Source organism: Strongylocentrotus purpuratus, unplaced genomic scaffold (genome assembly GCF_000002235.5).
Source record: "Strongylocentrotus purpuratus isolate Spur 01 unplaced genomic scaffold, Spur_5.0 spur5_scaffold_15, whole genome shotgun sequence".
Taxonomy (NCBI): Eukaryota; Metazoa; Echinodermata; class Echinoidea; order Camarodonta; family Strongylocentrotidae; genus Strongylocentrotus; species Strongylocentrotus purpuratus.
In genome coordinates this window covers 21,700,407-21,723,868 of record NW_022145600.1, presented here as the reverse complement: position 1 = coordinate 21,723,868, position 23,462 = coordinate 21,700,407, and the positions used below count along the sequence as shown (strand labels likewise).

General features: G+C 37.9%; 1 protein-coding gene across 1 annotated transcript; it reads right to left on the bottom strand.

Annotated features, from left to right (window-relative positions):
* Nucleotides 1-5,385: 5,385 nt before the first annotated feature.
* On the bottom strand, nucleotides 5,386-8,866 carry LOC115924085. The gene is made up of 2 exons (XM_030985814.1): nucleotides 8,149-8,866; nucleotides 5,386-7,115 (listed from the first exon to the last, which is right to left on the bottom strand). Exons 1-2 carry the CDS (start codon nucleotides 8,321-8,323, stop codon nucleotides 6,553-6,555), a joined length of 738 nt encoding a protein of 245 aa, XP_030841674.1. The 5' UTR covers nucleotides 8,324-8,866; the 3' UTR covers nucleotides 5,386-6,552.
* Between the last annotated feature and the right edge of the window lie 14,596 nt (nucleotides 8,867-23,462).

The window sequence follows — 23,462 nt, the reverse complement described above, 5'->3', positions numbered from 1 at the left end:
CTTATGTCGAACGCGAAGAATGAAATTGGCATACATGTGAAATCTGTTATGAACAAAAACTAATATTTCACATTGCAATTTAATTAAACCAATAGAATTTAAAAAAAGTAATTTTCCAGCGTGACGCAATATTAGCCTTCGTTCCAGTCTCCCTTTTCTGCGTTTTAAGATTATAACAAAATAAACGAATAAATGATCCTGCTTCCTGACTGTTCCCAAATGTTATGCCTCATGGTAACGTCATGGAGAATGTAATTGCTTACCTCTATAAATAAGAAAATAAGTATCAAGATGCCGTTGAACATATAAATAGTACATGAAATACTCTATATACTTCTTGATAGAAGGCAAATCTAGCGAGCTAGATAATCACACCTACATTTGAAAAAAATATATTACCCTAAATAACACAATAGCAGATTTGTGTGTTTCGAACCAATTACTGATAAAGAGAGGATTATACAATTGGAGTGATTGATGATTCGTATCGAGATTTCATTTTATTAGCATATATATTCTTCTTCTTTTTTCATTTAAACGTCAAATTTCTTTTTAAAAGATATTAAGCGGAGCTTTTGTCATGTGATTGCATTGTGAAAGATACTGTTTGGAAGCGATGGGGGAAGGTTAATCACCAATATAAGTATTGGTATATATATTGAGGTTTTGGAAACATCAAAATGATGAGAGACTGGCCCAGTTTTGTTCAAAGTCACATGTACTTTTCATATAAATGTTTATATGAGACTACACAAGCATGTGGCAGGCATGAAGTTGGGGTCGACAAGCTTTAGCTTTGGTTGGTCTTTTTGGTTTACCCGACTGCTAAGAAAGCAGGTGTATGCTTGTAGGTAAGCAATCAGGGGACCGACGGCTTTAAGAGGAATTTGGTAATGGTGATTATTGCCTTACCAAAGAGCAGCAACGATTTGGTTTTGAGTCCCCGGGACGATATCTGTTTATAAATATAATAACAGTTCAACAAAAAATTGATTCAGTCGTGTTATTTTTTTAGAATTTGTTTTCCCTGTAAATGTTACCTAGACGACATTTTATATCCTTTTTTTTCTTCTTTTTTTCTTCTTTTTTTTTTACTGTACAAAGGATATGAAGAGCATTTTATTCACAATTTATCTTAATGTTTACCTTTCAACATTTTTACATGATAGTAATAGTAATAATATAATGTCCTAAATGACCACAAATATCCACAGATCTTCAAAACATGAAGAGACCCCACTTTTTACATTTTGAAATAATCACTCCTACATCGACGGGGGTGTTTATACATAAATAGCATTTGTTTCCCCTTTTCAAAGAATACACACACCTGTGTATCATGGAGTGCACTGCTTGTGCATAAATGAATAATGATTACATAACTTTTATGAGCACGTATCCAGTATTTTGTCTCCGTGTGTTTAACAATTTGTTCTGCAATGACCTTTATCTGCTCATGCTCAATCCATGAACTGGCTTATTGGTAACCTTATGAATTGCGGTAAAAAAAAAAATTGCTAATGCAAAATTCGATTTTGATCCTTTAAATGGGTTAATGATGGTGTAACGAGTCGCCGTTAAAAAAAAAAGGGGGGGCTTATTGGGTATTGCGGGGGACGGTTACGCAATGCAGTCCGTGTGTGGTTGTCCCTTTGGGTTGCCCATCTACTCTCGTGCGTAGCTTCAAGAAACCAGGTCCCTCAAGCTCCGCCATATTTGCTTTACTTATTCATGTATGTTAATGTATTCATCACTTGGCTAATAATGTTACACCAGTATTGACGAATCAGTATCCTCTAAGTCGTTTACATTCACAGTAACAAATGAAACGGGATGCGTTTTTGCGGGTACTTGAGATTTAATAGAGGATGGAATCTTGTTACCCTGAATATCAACATCATGACAATAATAACAACTACGACACAAACTTTCCCAACTGAATATAAAATACGTTTACTTAAACGTTACACTGCTCCAATCTGCCCCAGGGAAGGACCCGGGTATCATTTTCGAATCTTTTGATCAATTTATACAAGTATCTGCACATGAAAAACTGGATGGAGCCGGCATGTCCAATCCATAGTACTCTCTGCATCAGGGCCGTCAACAGACGAGAACTTGTGTACAACCCCCCACAGCCCGTAAAAAGGCGACACTGTTTCCTCATTAAAGAGGGCGAACAGAGTTTACCTTCTCATATGGAATTTAACTGTGAGTACCACAAAGTGGGCTGTACGTATAACACCCCTCTGCATACAAAGAAGACACACGGTTCCACTGCATTAAACAGGCGAACAGATGCCTACTTTACAGGCGGGTACATGTTATAAATAAATAAACAGGATACCTGTTATCATCGGGGCCCTTACCGGAAAACAATAAATATTGAGCTCTGAAAAACTGGATGGAGCCGGCATGTCCAATCCAAAGTACTCTCTGCATCAGGGCCGTCAACAGACGAGAACTTGTGTACAACCCCCCACAGCCCGTAAAAAGGCGACACTGTTTCCTCATTAAAGAGGGCGAACAGAGTTTACCTTCTCATATGGAATTTAACTGTGAGTACCACAAAGTGGGCTATACGTATAACACCCCTCTGCATACAAAGAAGACACACGGTTCCACTGCATTAAACAGGCGAAAAGATGCCTACTTTACAGGCGGGTACATGTTATAAATAAACAGGATACCTGTTATCATCGGGGCCCTTACCGGAAACCAATAAATATTGAGCTCTGCAAGATACAATGGCCAATTAAAATAATCCAAATCATATTCTCCAAAACACAACCTTCCCATGGGGTATTCTGCAGCAGTGTGTAATACACATAATAACCTTTATATGTATATATTGACATATATACACATACACATATATATATGCGAAGAGGCAAAAATGCCAATTTCCGCATGTCACAACGCAAATTCCAACAATTCGCGTGTTTAGATCCCCCCCCCCCCCCGAGGCCACTCCGTGACCCCCTTTCGGATGAGGTGAGGGCGAAACAAACCCGATCTTCAGACCACTGATCTGAGAAACGTGACCGGGACAAAATTCCCTCACGGCCCACGACTGCGGAGCCATTCGTTATAAAACCGCAGATATTCGTGCGACCAAGCAATTTGCTCCAAATCCGAGTAAACTTTCAATTTGATATAGCATTACCCTGCATGTCCTTTGGGAATACAATTCTCCTTTAATTCGTGAACACACTCACTAAATAATGTTAAACCCACTGTATACAGCGATAAATCGGTATAACGAGGTTCTTAATTGGTCCCGTTAAATTTACCATGCTACAGCAGAAATGCCGTTGTATATAATCATGGACCTAATACAGGTAACAACAAAATATAATATAACGAGCTGGGACCAGGAATGTTATTCTGCTATATTAACAACATTGTTACATATGAAATCTCCTGTAATCGAGATTACCCTGTATCGTATATATTCGATTGCTTGACCTAAAGCATGTAAAACAATTTCCATGCATTATTGCATTTATATCTGTGAGACAAAACACATATCATGTCAATCATAACTTATCTCCTAGACCAACAAAACCATTATTACAAAATCGTATTGCTTGCAAAACAATAATGCCAATATATATAATCGAATTAACAACAACGACAAAATATGGTATAACGAGCTGAGACCAAAATTGTTACTCGGCTATATCAACAACGTTGTTATATATAAAATCTCCTTTAATTGTGATGCAGGAAAGCCCCAACCTGCCAAGCATTGCTTCGACATCAAGATTACTTGACTGAGGGGAAAAAACAAACATGATTAATCCGTTATGTTAATCACTTGACACGCTTCCTGACCACATAATATTTAGTAAAACATACTATCGAATACACTTGAAAAACGTAAGGAGGAAAATGAAGTTGGGGTTGGTGGAGGGTAAATTAATTTGCCACCGAATAATGTCTATGACCATCCTCTAAAAAATCTGCAAGGTGAATGAGGATTCTCACGCCAACACCGTGAGAACCAATATATCCCGGCTAAAATAATTCCATATATAAATTCGAAACATACATTGCGCACATTCCTTTTATAGATACGCGTACATGAAAGAAGCCGCGCGGCTGACTCAAAGGGTGTCGGCATGTTATTGTTTTCTATCAAGATGCCGCTAAGGGTCATCACAGAAGAGAAGCCGCCGCGAACTCGTGATGTCACTGATGAATGTAAACCATTTATATCGCCCTTCGTTCGATAAAATTTCTTACATTCACAGTAACAAATGAAACGGGATGCGTTTTTGCGGGTACTTGAGATTTAATAGAGGATGGAATCTTGTTACCCTGAATATCAACATCATGACAATAATAACAACTACGACACAAACTTTCCCAACTGAATATAAAATACGTTTACTTAAACGTTACACTGCTCCAATCTGCCCCAGGGAAGGACCCGGGTATCATTTTCGAATCTTTTGATCAATTTATACAAGTATCTGCACATGAAAAACTGGATGGAGCCGGCATGTCCAATCCATAGTACTCTCTGCATCAGGGCCGTCAACAGACGAGAACTTGTGTACAACCCCCCACAGCCCGTAAAAAGGCGACACTGTTTCCTCATTAAAGAGGGCGAACAGAGTTTACCTTCTCATATGGAATTTAACTGTGAGTACCACAAAGTGGGCTGTACGTATAACACCCCTCTGCATACAAAGAAGACACACGGTTCCACTGCATTAAACAGGCGAACAGATGCCTACTTTACAGGCGGGTACATGTTATAAATAAATAAACAGGATACCTGTTATCATCGGGGCCCTTACCGGAAAACAATAAATATTGAGCTCTGAAAAACTGGATGGAGCCGGCATGTCCAATCCAAAGTACTCTCTGCATCAGGGCCGTCAACAGACGAGAACTTGTGTACAACCCCCCACAGCCCGTAAAAAGGCGACACTGTTTCCTCATTAAAGAGGGCGAACAGAGTTTACCTTCTCATATGGAATTTAACTGTGAGTACCACAAAGTGGGCTATACGTATAACACCCCTCTGCATACAAAGAAGACACACGGTTCCACTGCATTAAACAGGCGAAAAGATGCCTACTTTACAGGCGGGTACATGTTATAAATAAACAGGATACCTGTTATCATCGGGGCCCTTACCGGAAACCAATAAATATTGAGCTCTGCAAGATACAATGGCCAATTAAAATAATCCAAATCATATTCTCCAAAACACAACCTTCCCATGGGGTATTCTGCAGCAGTGTGTAATACACATAATAACCTTTATATGTATATATTAACATATATACACATACACATATATATATGCGAAGAGGCAAAAATGCCAATTTCCGCCACACGGGCACCGCCCGCCGCCACTGAGCGTATATATTTTTATCGCGTAATGTACGCATATAAACTGACATAGTAATTTCACCCTAAATTCTAATGGGTTACTTTCGTTTCACTACGCGTTTTAAACGCGAACACGAACTTGAACCTATTGAATTCAACCAATTACCTTAATTTCATTTCAATACCAACGTTGTGCGATTTCGAAGCTTGAGCTAAATCAACCAACTAACCAAAATAACGTGATAACCACCTTTCGTTTTCAACCAAAAACAATAAATTAAACACCTTAATGACCTCGACTGTGACTATGCTCATGAAAGCACTCCGCAATAACAGTAAGTATAGTAAAACAAAGCCACGAACGGCTATATATATATATGAACTAAGTACACAAACTTGAACGTGAACATATTGAATCCAACCAATTAGCCAAAATAACGTGATAACTACATGTACCTTTCGTTTCCAACCAAAAACTATAAGTTAAAGCACATTTATGGCCACGACTGTGACTAAGCTCATGAAAACACTCTGCAATAATCGGTAAATAAAACAAAGCCACAAAACGGCTATATATATATATATATGTACAAAGTACGCGAACTTGAACTTGAACATAATGCATTCAACCAATTACCATATCTGTTCAATACCCACGTTTTGAAATTTCAAAGCTTAAGCTAAATCAACCAATTAATCAAAATAACGAGATAACTACCTTTCATTTAAAACCAAAAGCAGTCTTCAATGAAAAACGCGTTCATGGTCCCAACTGTGACCAAGCTCATGAGAAAGCTTTGTAATTTTCATTAACTGAAATACACAGCATCAAAATCCGGGTATATATATGTAATAAACCTAACATGTTAATCGTAACCATTAGCCTAATAAGTCTCTTTCGCGTTACATAAAAGTTTTATGCTTTTAAAGCTCGAGCTAAATAAACCAATTACCCGAAACCTAATAACTACCTTTAAACATCAAAATGGGGAAACATATACTGTATATATATATATATCTATACGTTAAATAAATCAACTTAACATCTTAATAAAAACCACTAGCCTGATAAGTCTCTTTTGCTATAACGTACGAGTTTTGTAATTACAAAGCTTGAGCTAAATAAAAATAGACCAATTACCCGAAACAAACGTGATTACTACGTTTCATTATGACTTGAATAACAAAAAACTCCACGAAAATCTATGCCATGTTTTCCAACCCCTTAATAAGGCTATGAAGAAACATATTATTTCCGGTCTCGGAGAGATGAATACCATCATTCCTAAACAGCTCGCGCCGCTCGTGCCTGATGCCCAGGTGAGTCAAAGCACTGCCCCCGATCGTGCGGCATATGCGCCTGGCGTGCTTGTTTAGAGCTCGCCGCGTCCGATCAATTTTGGGCTGCTCGTCTTTACTGAAGCCGCTGTAGGTCCTGCGAGGCAAAATATCCGACCAAATGATGCGGGCATTGGGGAAATGTTCGTGCAATTGTCCGAGTGTTGTATCCAAAAGCAAGAACAATTCGTCTTTTTTAGCTTGCCCGACGTCGTTCGTCCCCACGTGCAGAACGATGTGCGACGGAGAGGAACCGGGCAGCACCCATTGGACATGTCCACTTAGTTGACCTAGCTTAAGGCCCCTCCTTCCTCTCCAAACGACGTTGGCTGCCGACCCCAAACCTTGTTTTCCCTTACGATGCGCGAAGGCGGCTAACCAGTGGATCATGGAATCGCCTATGAGCAGGATTGTACGAGACTGGCAACCTACAGCAGGAATGAAAAGAAAAAAGGAAAACTTCCGGCAGCTCATTGTTGTTGATAACTCGTTTCAAAATCACCAATGAAATGTAACAATATTGATCTTCAACTGCCTCATGCATAAACATGAGTCAATTATAAATACTATTTAAACATATAGATCAACCCAAATAACTGATAATTTTTCTTAACACGCTTCCTTAAACTCAAATGATTAAAGAAGTAATATGGTACAATACATCATGAATTATGCAACAGGTAGCATACTAATACGAACATATCTCTTATGCGCGTCCGAGGACCAGCGCCCCGTGTTCTCAATTTCCCCTGCGTCAAACCGGTCATAGCGGCTAATGTGGCCGCGCCTTTTCTGAAAGAATGTGAGTAAATCGTGCTACTGGCAGATCCAAAAAGGACAAACACTATTAATTTGTCTGGCCGAAGGGGTCGCTTTCACGAATTGCATCACCGTAGTAGGCGGGGGTTGAATGCGTGCATGGTGCTGTGGCAGTCATAAGCCACAATTCACTATCAATGACAGCCCATGATCTAGTGGGTTCTCTTGCTTGCCTCAGCCTAAACTGCGCATCGTATGTGCGCCAGCCGTAGCCGCCAAATCTAGCCGCCGCCCGGACGGTGTCCATATACTTAAACATCTCTAAGGCCCGAACTATATGCTTCTCGGTGTATATAGACGCAAATACCAAAAATGCGCTGGTCCATTGCTCTATTGAGGTTATTCGCGGCACCCCTCGCTGCGGTTGTACCTGCAATGTCGACCCCGACAGGGCAATAACCGTGGGTGCGCTGCCGTCTGGAACGGGGACATTTTTTAGCAAGGCCCCTAAATCAACAAACTCGCCTTTCCAGATTCTATCCCGCAATGCGCGAGGAACAGCTGACCCCAGCACCTCCCGAGGAGTTGCCAACAAGGGAGGGGCATTGATCATAAGCCCCACCTGCTGCGCCTGCTCAGGGCCTCCAATTGAGTTTAATGTATCAATACCCGCGCAAACCAACGGCCTAGAATCGTACTCACTTGCGGATGGACCAGGTCCCCGCTGCTCCACTCCGGGGTTCGGCTGCGGTGCCTGGACGAGAGGCTCTGATACGGGCTGGGAAGGCGGAGCTGTTGCAGTTGCAGTTCTCCGTGGACGTGAGGACCCAGTTCGGTCAACAGTTGTCCACCTGGATTGCTGCTTAGCCTTCGGCATTATAATTCCCGACGCGATGATACAATTAACAAAGTTATGTAGCTAATATAAAGTTAACCAGTTATGAACTCCAACTGTACACAATTCAAAATCCCGTCGCCGTATATAATTACTCTGAAGAACCAAGTTGTATTAAAATGTTCCCTTCTGTAAATCCGATGTGGAATCGAAGTATAATAGTTGCCGACTACAATGTTTCCTCAATAAAGTCCAATAAATTAATTTGCCACCGAATAATGTCTATGACCATCCTCTAAAAAATCTGCAAGGTGAATGAGGATTCTCACGCCAACACCGTGAGAACCAATATATCCCGGCTAAAATAATTCCATATATAAATTCGAAACATACATTGCGCACATTCCTTTTATAGATACGCGTACATGAAAGAAGCCGCGCGGCTGACTCAAAGGGTGTCGGCATGTTATTGTTTTCTATCAAGATGCCGCTAAGGGTCATCACAGAAGAGAAGCCGCCGCGAACTCGTGATGTCACTGATGAATGTAAACCATTTATATCGCCCTTCGTTCGATAAAATTTCTTATTATAATGAGGACCCAATGTGGTTTTCACTGATTATTGAATACAGCTTCATACTGTTGGAGAAAAACAAATCATATTCAAGCTTTTTAATTTGATGAATAGGTCCACAAAAGTCATTGCAATATGACCTTCTAAAATAAAAATAATTACAGTTGTCACAATATTGTTGGTTATTTGTGAAGTTGTTATGGTTGGTGCCATACCGATATTGGCGTCTTTTGTGTTTGATAGATTTTTAATTATTTTTCCTGTCATCATAAGAATTACAAATGGGACTTATTCATTAACAATAAGTAATCTTTAAAAGGTTTGACTAAGGTTTGACTAATTTTATCTGTATGGTCAGTCCATGATATGGCCCAAGCTTATAAGTAAAGAAAAATACCAAAATGTAGAAAGGAGGTGGGGACATTAGGGGTAAAATTGTAAAGAGGGGGGGGGGGAAGAAACACCTTAACATATTATGTTGGCAAATTAGAACGCTTTTTTAATATTATTGAAAATAAATGGGAACATTTGACATATAATTTTATTGTTTTGTGGGGAAGGACGTTGTTTAGCTAATTTCAGATTAAAGGTGAAAAATCCCTTCCCTCTCTCTTTTGAGAATCACAACAAGTGTAGTTTTATCAGCTCTTCCAAACCCTGTCATCTGGAGAGAGCGCGGGCAATTAACATGAAACGGGACAGGGAATATGATGGTGGTAATTCCTTCCTCCCCCCCCCCCCCACCCCACTCCCCACATGCTCCAACTGTTTTATACTACATATTTGAACATGCTATTGTCAACTGTTTACACTCTTTCTCTCTTTCTCCATCCTTCTTTCTCTTTATCTCCATCCTTCTTTCTCTCTATCACTTTTACTACCTCACAGCTTTCTCATTTGCATGCCATCAACTTCTCTCACCATTAAAAAGTTCTCTCTTATGGCCCGGTCCCACTGGCCGATGGACACAACACGTATGCAGAAAGGACACAGCGGACGAGCAAAATTTCGGGGTTGGCTCCATCCGTTTTCATCCGCTCCAGAAATGGACAAAAATTGCGAAAATTTGCGAAAACAGAACGGAAAATAACAGACGTGGGTAGTATGTAGCGCGGATGTTAAACGGATTCTCATCGGAAGCCTAGCGGATGAAAGCGGATGGAAGTGGATGACAGCTTTGAATACTTTATATACGAGATGCATACGCTTACATCCTTTCTATTTCCGTGCTACTAACGATGTATAGACGTTCCATGTACCTTATCTTTCCTCCCTCTTTCCGTTTTCAGCTGCATCGGATGTGAGTTGCGAGGATGCCCAGAGGATGCAGAGAGGATACAGCGGACGTTACCGGATGATAACGGACATAGAACGTTTGTTGCTCGTATTTGTCGCGGATTTACATCGTACATGGCGGAAGTTCATCCGTTCTAAAAGTTTTGTGCAGCTCAAAACTTTTTGCGAAAATTAAATCACAGTGGACGAATGCTCGATGGATAGAGCGTATGAAACACGTATGCAATGAGTACACAACGGAAGCATAGCGTTTTCCAACGGATGGCAAGATTTTTTTACGTTTTACATCCTCTTTGCATCCGTAAGCGCAGTGGGACCGGGCCATAAGGCCTATATCTTTCCTTTTTTCTTTTGCTCTCTCTCTCTATCTCTTTGTTTTCTCACGTTCTGTTTCCAGACTTTTCCATGTATGATTCAATTCATCCAACCGTATGCACATTTACGATAACAAGATTTGAAGAGAATATTGTATATAAGATAATAGAAATTAAGTTCAATTTATTTATTTTTCTGAAAACAACAAAATATTGTAATTCACGATGCTCACATATTATAAAATTGAAGGTCAGGTATTAAGCTCAAATAGCCTCATATGCTACTTGAAATTATTACAATTTCAATCTTATGCATTTGCTACATTGCTTTTTCCCTAATTTTTTGTTAAAAGCATAGACTATTTGTAAGTCCTGTTTCTTTCCTTTCAGGGAATGCATTATATTATGATTTACACCGTTACGGGTATTACAACAACAAAAACAAAAAAAAAATTAGTTCTTTAAAAAAAAAAAAAAAAAATTACCCATAACTCAGTTTTTTTCTCCACTGAAACAATGACCATCTGATGTGAAAAAGAACATCCTTGCTTTGTGGTCCACACTCGCACCAAGGACATATCCGGCTTTTTAAATTATTAATAATGCGTGAGATTGAAATCAACATTTCTCGATACTTTTGTGATCAGGGGCTACAAGAGTGATGAAATATCCCAAAAGGGGCGGAGCGATCAAAATACGTTAAGACTTAATGGTGACGCCGCAGCTAATATGCAAATGATGCTATCCGTGCGTGCTACCTAGTCATCTATAATACTTCATTTATCTATGGGATGGTGATAGGAAAGACTAGGAGAAAAAAGGGAGGAAAGTAAAGAAAAGTGTATAATTGTAGAATGATAGCAATTGAAAACAAAGATTAAAACAAGGAAAGATAGGAGAAAATATGTAATGAGAGGGGATAGGACCTGTACCTGTAGAAAATGAGTAAAAACTTAAGTATGGGCTTTGAATGTGTTTTAATCATTGACACTGATGGGCCTTTCAACTGAATTATGTGCACAGATATGATGAGCCATCAAAAAGGATTTGAATTTACAACAAAATAAATCATATTATAGCACAACACTGCAAAAGTAGGAAAATCGACTCACAAGATATTGTAAACAAACATAATTTTGGTAAACGCACAAATCTTATGAAGTGATTAAGTCGCGCCAACACCGGTCTTATATCAAGTCGCTGTGCCTTCCCGATCACATGAGATAAATAAGCCTGTTAGCCTGTTAATAGATTAGTCATTTAAAACATTATCAAACGTACAATTCTTATTGCGTCTAAGTTTTACGACCGGGGAAATATTATGTATGAAGCCGATATCTTAAAACAACGATGTATCCTTGTATAGCAAAGACCAAGTCCTACGGAATCTAATTCGGTTCAGATAAACCATAGGTCCTATTTTTAGCATTTATTATTTAGGTTACCCATAGTTCTGATTTTATCATGAAAACCAAAACCTATTTATAGTACCCCAACAGTAAAGGTATGAATATTGAGAACATCAACATCCAATCTTCAGTATTTTATTTGTGTGTGTATGTGGGTGTGCGTGGACGTGTTTGTGTAGACCTTATCAGATTAATACCGTTATGTTGAAATTCATGAAAATGTAGGCCGTTGTTCAAAAGATGATTCAGAAACCAAATAATCAAAAAATCAAGGCAAACATTTTCGTGTTAATTGTCTCTTCATTATTTATAAATATAAAAGTGTATTCTTCTGTTATAACGCTCCATTACATAATGGCAATAGTCTGACCCCAAAAGGGCGTGTTTTTAAATCATTTGACTTTTAACAATATAATGGATACAGAATCCACACATCAAATACAGAATTATTTACATACAGTCATGCACTCTAAACAAAACAATTACTTTAATGTGTTCGCGATTGTCATAGTATTTGTCTGGTTAAACAGATATTGATCATTTATCATACACAAGTAAATTTTATATAGATGCACATGAACAACACAACTACAACTTGTTGCCACTTTTCTTCTAAAGTTTCGTTATACACATGAAAAGAAGTAAATCAACATCTTGATCGACAAATCTCTGTGAATACTCATATTCTCAGTTGGTATAATAAGTGAATGATATATGAAGAAGAGTGAATCTCTATGTACGTCAATCACGTGTTTTCGAAAACCATTATCATGTTGGTTAATACCTTCAAGACAAACTTCGACTCAAAGCCTATTGTTTCTCATAATATTTAAATCCCTCGTCTTCAACAAAGTCGTCTCTGCTAACACCGGTGCCGCCTACCACCTGTTTGTTGAGCTCACACACACCGTTGCCGATGTTAAATGACACGCAGTCGTCTCGCTTGTTACACTCGGCACCGCATTTGACCAATGACAATCCATGTTTGGTTTTGATCACGTGATGTCGAAGGCGCCATCCCTCGATCCGTTTGAAGAGGGAGGTCTTCTGGTGGACTATGTCTGCTTGTGATAGTATTGTGGGCAATGCCTGGTGAATTGTGGTAAAGTCTGTGGAAAATAACCGAAATAAACATTTTTGATGTGATGTTTGATATTACCTATTAAAATGTAGGCCTAAATTAAAATACGATCGCAAAGGCTTTCAAGGAACGAACCTTAATCAAATTCAATAGCCTTGGTCATCACCTTTTAAAATATGCGAGCATTGCAGAAACATATTACCTAATCCAAATATGATTTCTTTGGGATATATGCAATAGTGTATTTTAATTACCTTTGAATTTATTTCTAGGAAGTCTTTGTGAACGTGTTATGAATTAATATAAAGTTTAAAGATGCGATGCTAGGCAAAGATTAACTCCTTTCAACCCACTTAAAGATTACGTAGGCATACACTTGACATAAAAAATACATGTAGCATAAGACTACACCTGAATGATTTTCGTAAAGGCCAAGCTGAAATTTCATGTAGCCTGTCGGATAATCTCGAATTTCTCCTGAAAGATCGTTAACACCACAAACTGTCTAAAGCAACAGTTTGATTTCTTTCTTCTCACATCCCTTCACCGCTATTAATGTAAAAATGTTTAGAACATGTGAATATGCGTGTAACACCCGTTCTACACATTTTTACATAATAGCAGTGAATGGATGTTCCTTTGTCTACCTGAGGAACTGTATATATTGTCCTCTTTATTTGTCCGTCATATTCATAGTGTAACTTATAGTGTCTTGTCTGGAATTGTCTTATCTTTGATAATATATGATAATAATAATCACAATTTTTTTATCAAGAGAAGCCTGATCTGCTTCATGCAGTACTGTTCTTCCAGAGGGCCCTGCAATTAGTATTACACAACGAATTGTCAGGTACCCATTTACAGCTGGGTTGGAAGTGGCGAATGTGGATTTATGTCTTGCCAAAGGACATTGGTGCCGGGCTGAGATTTGAACCCTAAACATTCGGATTGAGAGTCAAGTGAATGAACCACTTTATCATGTCACTAATAAATAATTTCGTGAATTTTACCTGGCGTAGGAGTCCGATATTCTGTAGGCGTTTCAGGAGTGCCCTGTTATCAAACAGAAATGTACCACTGCCTCCCGTCAGTATAATCATAACAGATTATTTCATGAAATAACTTTAATAATTAGTAGGAAAATATGAAACAACCCAGTTACCATCTAAAGGAATAATCGATATTAAGTGTATCGTTTTAACATTCAACTTACTGTTATGAAACCTATTTCTGTTCTCAATCATAATCTATGTTTGATATTTTCTATTTGTAAGTGAGAAAAAGATAAATCTATGTCACAAGTACATTGCACAAATGTATAAAATGAAATAAATACATGGATAAGTGATTAAGCGAATGAGTAAAATAGAATGAATGAATTGTAATCTGAACGTTAATTCAGTTCATCATGTTATGAAAACAATTATCTGTAAAACAAATAAGTTAGTAAATTATTTAAATAACACCAAATCATATTCTTCCCAGCGATGTCCCATGACCCCGTTATGGATAACTCACACTTGTTGACCTTGTTGGCACGGTTGTTTCACCTCTGACACCTATGTTTGGATTAAGAATAGCAGTAAAAAGACGAGCATTAAAAAATGCGATCCTAGGTAAAGTATAACCCCTTCCAACCCACAACAAGGTTACGTAGACCTACACTTGACATCGAAATACATATAGCATATCCCTATACCTGACTGATGGAGTGATTTATTACAGGCTAAGTTGAAATTTCATGTAGCCTGTTGGATAGTTTCATATTCATTTCTAATTACATTATGACCTACGAGGCAACGGATACCGTCAATATCTACACAACGGCAGGCTCTTTTTTAGGGGGATGCGGGGAGGTATTATTTACGACCCCAACCCCGCCCACGTATTTGCCCCATTTTGATAATGAGAAAACATTCAATTATTACACAAAATTATATCAAAATCTTAACTCAATATCTGTAAACGAGGATACAATACCAAATTACGAAAATTTCCGAAGTAGAAACGGTACCTCGGCTTACTGGCCCACTGCATCAAATACTTGTATGTTTATTGTACATTTCTTACTCTGGATTGCCAGTGTCGTGAGCATGAGGCCAGGCAATCCACACAAAATAACAATAACAACAACAGCAACACTAAAGGATTTCCCGGCCAAATTCGCGAGTTTGTCATTCGAATTCATTTACTTTGCATTTAAGTTAGCGCAGATCAGCTTTGCCATGCTAATTATCATTCATTTTTCCCGATTTTGTACTTAATTTAGGATTTTGGTCGAAGGATTTCATAGATCTGTCATTCAATTTAGAAACTGCTCAACTAGCATTCAAATTAATCGTCACTTGTCGAGGCGTCATTTTTATCATTCAAATTAACACCTGTCATTCGTATTCGAATGTTTATTCAAGTTAGGAATGTTAGGGGGAAGAAATGCAACACACGTTTACAGTTTTAAAAAAATGCAATTAAATACATGATTTGCCATTGGGGTCTTTTCTGTTATTCAATTTATTAATTTTGAGGACAAAGCATATGTGTGTAGTCAGACATTAGGTAAAGAAGGGGCGAAATCAAGGGATATGGCATTTCTGAACGGACATGTTCATATACCCCGGAAAAGTGGGCATACAAAAACACCTACCCCAGTCACAATATTGTACCCTGCCTCCATAATGAAATTGTGATAAATTTATGATGAAACACAAGACAAGCAACTTCCTGACATAAAAATTTACACAAATATTGAGACCATCAAGTCCGTAGATGTAAGTCTTTTTTTTTAACAATCAAACTTAAAGGCTGATGAATATCTGATAAATCTAAAATTATATAAAGAGTATAAATGCAAGAAAATGAAGTAAACATGAAAAAACGATCTTGAAAGAAAAAGAATGAGCTATAAAAAGTGTGTAATAAACGAGAAATGTATATTGACCATTAATTTTAGTGCACAAAGTGCTAATTTGAATGCTACAAATGAATTAGAATGCTAAAAATACACCGTCGCGATGTCAGAAAATCGTGTTGCGCTAAATCGAATGATCAAATAGCGAAAGAAGCACTTTGTTCATTAATTTGAATGAAACATACATAGATTCTAACGAAAACTTCAGAGATTTGAAATCTAGAAAAAGGAATGTAAACCCGAGATATACCCGACAGCACTTAAACCGTCGAATTTGAACGCAAGACAAATTAATCGTAATGACAAACTCGCGAATTTGGCCGGGAAATCCTATAATAATAATAATAATACTACTACTAATAAATACTAATGTAATAAACGAGAAATGTATATTGACCATTAATTTTAGTGCACAAAGTGCTAATTTGAATGCTACAAATGAATTAGAATGCTAAAAATACACCGTCGCGATGTCAGAAAATCGTGTTGCGCTAAATCGAATGATCAAATAGCGAAAGAAGCACTTTGTTCATTAATTTGAATGAAACATACATAGATTCTAACGAAAACTTCAGAGATTTGAAATCTAGAAAAAGGAATGTAAACCCGAGATATACCCGACAGCACTTAAACCGTCGAATTTGAACGCAAGACAAATTAATCGTAATGACAAACTCGCGAATTTGGCCGGGAAATCCTATAATAATAATAATAATACTACTACTAATAAAATGTTAACAGTTACATTTATTTAGCTCTTAATTATAATGTTTATAATTGCTGTATGCCTACTTTCATAGCAAATAGTGTTTTATCCGTATTTGTCTGATCTTAAATAATACATGATAAATGATGATTATCATGATTTTTTTTTACCAACAGAAGCCTTATCAGATTCAGTGCTGTTCTGTCAAAGTGCCCTGCAATTATTATTACACTACGAATTGCCAGGTACCCATTTACAGCTGGGTTGGAAGTGACGATTTATGGATTTATGTCATGCCAAAGGACGTTGGTGCCGGGCTGAGATTTGAACCCTAAACATTCGGATTGAGAGTCCAGTGAATGAACCACTTTACCATGACACCTCCACATAATTTCGTGAATATTTACCTGGTGTTGGAGTTCGATCTTCGGTAGGCGTTTCAGGAGTGCCCTGTTATCAAACAGAAATATTTCTTTTTATTTCCGTCAGTATAATCATAATAGATTATTTCATGAAATAACTTAAATTATTTTAATGTGATACGTAGATTTCATGAAAACGGGGTAATTTAAAATTACATACATCACTTAGTAGCAGAATAAGAAACAACCTAGTAAAACCAACCAAAAACAATACTAAGTGTATCGTTTTATCATTCAACTTAATGTTATGAAACCTATATCTGTTTTTAATTCATAAACTATATCTGATAATTTTATTTGTAAGATGTCAAAAGTACGTTGAACAAATAAATAACATGAAATTACATGAATGAATGAAGGAATAGGTTATTAAGCGAGTGAGTAAATTGAATGAATAAATCGCAAGATGAACGATAAGTTATTATATGATGTTATACACAAATTATCAAGAAAATACATTAGCCAATTCTTTAAATTACACCAAATTATATTCTTCCAAGCTTATATTTCTATGTCATATGACCCCGTTCTTGACAACTTACACTTGTTAAAATTGTCGGCACGGTTGTTCCATCTGGTACGCCTGTGTATGGAATAAGAATAGCTTTACAAATATGATCGATGATTTAAAAAATTGATTTATAGAGAAAAAAAGATCGTCAGTGATTTTTATTCAACCACTCATCGACAAATTAGCTGGTGATGCAGCTTTTTCCTCTCCTGTTCGCACACTTTGGAACAGGCTCCCGGCTCAAATTCATCACCAACCTGCCAAATAGTAGAAAAATTGCAACGGAGTTTGAAGACATAATATTCTAAAACCTTATGCTTTCTTTGAAATCACACTGTCACTGTTTGGTAACACTAACTTGTGGATGGCATCTCAAAGCGCTTTGTATCAAGTGGAAAAGGTGCTCTGTAAATTTAAACTATTCTCACGATGGAACATGTATAGAAGTTAGACAACTATGGATATATAACATAAAGCATCTTTTTTCTACCCATCCCCAAATAACAACAACTTCAATATATTTCAATTTGTGTTTTCCAGTTTCAGATGATTACTTTTTGCAGTGGGAACAACGTTTATGATTATTTTTTTTTGAAAATAATTTCATTAATTGATTTATTGAATGCATTTTATATCAAAGCTCCTGCATCTAAACTAAAAATTTTACATTCAGCCGCAGTTCTTAAAGGGGCCCTGTGGCTTGGGGATTCGTGCATTTACTCTGCATTTGCCTTTCTTAGATTCATTTAATATTTTTTTAATTATAAATTTAGGTGGAAGATTTTTATTTTGTGGGGGGGGGGGTGGGAGGGGGTGGGGTGGTTATAGGTTTGGGCTTGTTTTCCCGCCTTTTCAAGAACCGCCACTGCTTACATTCATACTCAGCGTAGCCGTAGGTGTACTCCCCCGAGCACGTTGAGCCCGCCTTGCATGAGACAGAGATGTTACATGAAATGCCAGTGGTCGCGCAAAACGGAGCCCACTGGGCCGTCTTGTCACTGTTATCACACTGGCTATCCAGGGAGGAGTCATAAGCACCGCAAGAAGGAACCATCACACATACTCCTTTGCTGATTCTGATTGTTGATCCTGGGTCACACTCGATCCTGATCACTGGAGATTTGCCCATTCCTCGACACTTTTTAACTATATGCACAGTGTGATACAAAGTTGCCATTATAATGGTAAACGCATTTTCATCTTCAGTTACAATTACATTTATTGTCTTTTAGACTGATTTATTTTCATTTGGAGTAATACCTTACATTATCATTAAATCTATTCTGAAATAAAGCGAATGTAATTTGAGAAAATTAGTGACAATATTAAATTAAGACTAAATTAAATTAAATCATTTAGTTTATAGAAGAAAGAAATGATTATTTGGAACTATTTGGTGTTCACCCCGTGAAAGAAGATGTGTAAACTATTCGCAAATGTGGAGTTTTTAAGTTCAATGTTGTCCCCGAAATTAGCCAACTGATGAAGCAAGTCTTAGTTTATCAAGGTAAAGTAATATATATATCGGATATTAAAGAGAAGGTTGAGTTCTGGGAAGAGGTGAAAAATAATTTGTGAGCGTTATAGTCCGTGGGCCAGAGGGGGCTACCGTGCACCCCCCCTATGATCCTACTTTTTGGGTGTCATTTTGTTCATTGGGATCCATAATATAAGAAAAAAGATGTTCCCAAGAAAAAAACTCATTTGGACACTGTTTTCTTGCTCCTTATTTGAAGATATGTAAAAATGTCAGTTTTTCGTGTTTTGCACACTTTCTTAGGGTTTGTGAATTATGTGCTTACATTTTACCCTGTTTCTCAGCAGATATAACTCTAATCTCCACCAAATTTATAAAAAATCTTCGTAAACTATACAACAATAGGTAGACAAAATTATTTTATTTTATTTTATTGTCTTCAATTATTAATGACGTCATAAATTTGCATATATTTTGATATGCAAATTTCTGTCTCAAAACCTGTCAAAATCACCTGATAGTTGTATTTTGTCTGCTATTATCATGAAATAAGTTTTAAAACCCCCTAATTTGGTGTAAAATTATTCATTGATATGTTATCTGATGTTTCCTGCAAGCAAAATTCAGCCAACTCATATAGACATTGTTTTTTCCCCATTATTTTGTATGTAAACATATCAGTTTTCCGTGTATTGTACATTTTCTTAGGGTTTGTGAATTATGTGCTTACACTTTACCCTGTTTCTCAGCAGATATAAGTCTAACCTCCATCAAATTAATAAACAATCTTTGTAAATTATACAACAACATGTAGACAAAATTATTTTAATTAATTTAATTGTCTTCAATTATTAAATGACGTCATAAATTTGTATATATTTAATATGTAAATTTCTGTCTCAAAACCTGTCAAAATGACCTAACAGTTGTATTTTGTCTGCTATTATCATGAAATAAGTTTTATTGCCCCCTAATTTGGTGTAATATTATTCATTGATATGTTATCCGATGTTTCCCGCAAATTTTGTTCCCCCCCCCCCCCTCCCCCCGCATATTACGATTAATACATTCTGTATATATAATGTACATTCAATTAAAGTTCCTGTTAAAAAAAACAAAAGCTCAACAAGCAGTATTTCAATTACTATTGGGGCTAGCCTGTTAACATGAAACTAAATCAAATACAGTATATTACCACATACATCATTGTTTCCTTTAATAGTATCAGCCTGATGAGGGGTATCAGACAAAGCCAACTTATTCAGCAGTTGGTCATTAATCCCATTATATGCTATAATATAGTTTGTTGTTTATACAAATGAATGATCAAACGTATACCGGGTACAATTTCACGAATTTCAACTAACTTGACACAATTAGCAACGGAAGAAGCATGCATCCTCATTCTTGAAGACATTTCAGATGTGCACGGTTATCATCGGGAGTGCTACCAACTTTTTACCAAGAATCTCAATCGACTGTCAGAGATCTTTTCTGATGCCACAGAACCTTCAACATCCCGTCCACCCAGATCGTCAATTGATGAAGTCATCTTCAATCCTGATTGTATCTTTTGTAACCAGGAAGGCCCAAAATCATTCAAAGTGAAAAGCTCTTGGACAATAGAAAGTCACCAATGTTAGATTTTGGTAGGTGGCAAAATGTTGTAGATATCGCGAAGAGAGTTGGTGATGAAAACCTACTTTTGAGAATCATGGAAGTTTATCTGTTTGCTGAAGAAGCAAGATATCACAAGAACTGTCGAAAGAAATATGTGGCGAACTAAGAAGTGACAAGTACGATGACGTAGCTAAACAGAGAACAATGGAAGTAGCCCACAAGAAAGCATTTGCCAGCATATGTAGATTAAATTGTAGATGATGAAATACCTGGCCCTCAACCGCAGAAGCCATTGCCTGTATATAGATGACCAGATTCCCACTGGGCTAGAGAAGTTTCTGAACCATTTGTGAGTGGAAATCCATCTCGACCATCACAAAGAGTGACTAGACTTGTCATATCTCGTGGGCAAGATGTAGGGCAGCCACAAATGGAAAGTGGAACATGTCCAAGCATATTCTTGTATGGATGACTCTGAGACATCTCTTACGTAGTGCTCAACTGATCACATTCATGAATCGCCTTGTTCTTTTAGAAAACTATTAATTTTCACTTGAGCTTGAATCTGCCATAGCACAAGCGCTACAGTAGACTTTCGGTATTCTAGCTAGACAGGTAGTCCGCCACCCCGTGGAGCCATCAGTCTTCCAATCATACGTTGACGATTTCAACCAATATATTTTAAGCTTAAGTGGTTCTGGCTCTGTCCACACAGCCCATGGGATTATGCTGCAGGAGATTTCTAACAATGAGACAGTTGAATCTTCAAATAGCACAGTACCCTCAGAAGCACGTAAATGAACCAAAGAACGTTCCTTGGCTATTAAACATGAAGGTCCTCTTTCACCTTGCTATGTCAACCGATATAAAGCATTTAAACAATGTGCCAGAAATGATATTGCGTGGATGCTTGTCCGAAGTAGTGGAGAGACAGGTCAAGAGCTTCCAGGTTGGGCTGGATTTGTCTCAGTAACATGGGAGGTGCCTTCAAATGCGACTACCATAGATTACTATCCTGTTATAAAATATCCCATAACATAATTCGATACAATTCAAGAGTGTCCGAGAGCTGCAGAAGAATCAAGCCGCGAGGTTGGCCAAGACTATGATTGTCATAACAACATTTGACTTGGGCGTGTGCATGAAGGCATATATATCCTCTCATTTCGAGTCATCCATACAATTACAGGAAACACATTGTGTTGATTGGCACTTTCCATTTGATTTGTGCATACTCCAAGATGCTTGGAAAGAAAGTGGAAGGATCCGGACTTGAAGATATCCTTTTGGAAGCTGGTCTGATGTCTTCTGGGTCTATAAAAGATGTGTCAACAACAGTGCGACAGGAGTCTGCATTGTCACAAGACAATGGTGGAGTGCTTAGAAAGGCTCCTTTTTTATGAGTTCCTGTCAATGACTGGAAAAGATGATGCACTTGTTGGTATAGCTGAGTAATCAAAGAATATCTTCTAAGAGCTAATTCGATCACCAACAAAGGAGAGGCTTGCTGAGGTTGTGGCTAATGAAGATCTGAAGGCGTTGGTAGAGTCATATGAGAGCTTCAAAGCTGATAATCGAAGAGGATCTCTTGGAAAGACGGCACAATTTTTGATGTCGTTTGTTGATTGCGTTTGGATTGATCTTTCATTGATCAGGTCTGTGAAAGAAAATGACTGTCCATTGTACTTGCACTGCCTGTTCCTTATGCCTGACCTGGTCACAATTACTCCCGATATCTGACCTATCTTGATGTATTCTTAGTAAACATTGAAGATTCACATCCTGGTGCCATGACATTGCTCGAAAGAGGTGCAATAAGTGTTGCCAGGTCGCTCATTCCAGGGAACCGATGTGCTGTCGACAAGACAATTGAGGAGATAATCCTGAAGCATGGTAAATCTCGCGGTGGGGTGGTAGTGGTGTCGGTGTCTCTGGCATAATTGAGAACTACAGTGTATATCAGAGGTGGGCTCGAACATTATGCAGATATGACGTTTGATGCTCACCGTGGAAGTAAACACATTGATCAACAACCAACTCAGATGAGGAGAAGTAAGGGATGTGTATTAAAAAAAAGGGCCATAGATGATCAGATGTAAAAAGCTTCCTCAATCATGTTGATGTTGATGACAAGAATGGATTGTATGTTTTTTCTTCCGGTACCCGCGTTCCAGCTGAGGTTGAGAAAGATGTCATGCATAAATTACCACAGGGAAAGACCAGAAAGAGATGTTCATCAACGAGCGATTAGAGAAAAAGACATCGTTCTCTGACCCCATCAAGAAACTGAAGCTCAAACCTTGGCAGAGACAAATAAGAAATTCGAGCTTAAAACATCCCAACGAAAAGTAAAAGAGTACAAGCAACAAGGGAACATTGCTATCCAGCTGATGGTAAAGGCACAAAGTTCAGGCAGCCAACTTGATCTACGGGAATTCTTTGATCCCTACTCTCTACTCAATTGGAACATTGGAACAACTTCTTTGCTAAAACAGATACATTTTAGGGCCTACACTATCTCCGTAAGGATGTAGAGAACTCGCAACCTCCCACCACTGGCAATTCCTTGGTAGTGGAAGATGGTAATGCTGTTTTCTACTACCTAAAAGAGATGCCTGCATACTTCCACGATATTTGCATCAAAATTCACAATGGAGTGTTGTCCAAATGCGATGTCATCTTCAGCGCAGACAATCGTGTACAAGCCAGATTCTGGGAAGTCAAGTGAACGGACACGGCGTGGGTGTGCAGAGAAGATGATGATTAATGGAGGCAAGACCAAAAGACCATCTGACTGAAAGCAGTTCCTGACGAATGATGAGAATAAGAAACAACTTATTCAAGTTCTTCTGAATGTCTGAAGT

Excerpts from the sequence above, each read along its gene's own strand:
- LOC115924085 (XM_030985814.1), bottom strand. The coding sequence starts at position 8,323 with ATGCCGAAGGCTAAGCAGCAATCCAGGTGGACAACTGTTGACCGAACT. Across the intron at positions 7,116-8,148 it reads GGGACCTGGTCCATCCGCAA|GTTGCCAGTCTCGTACAATC; the intron begins GTGAGTACGATT and ends TTCCTGCTGTAG.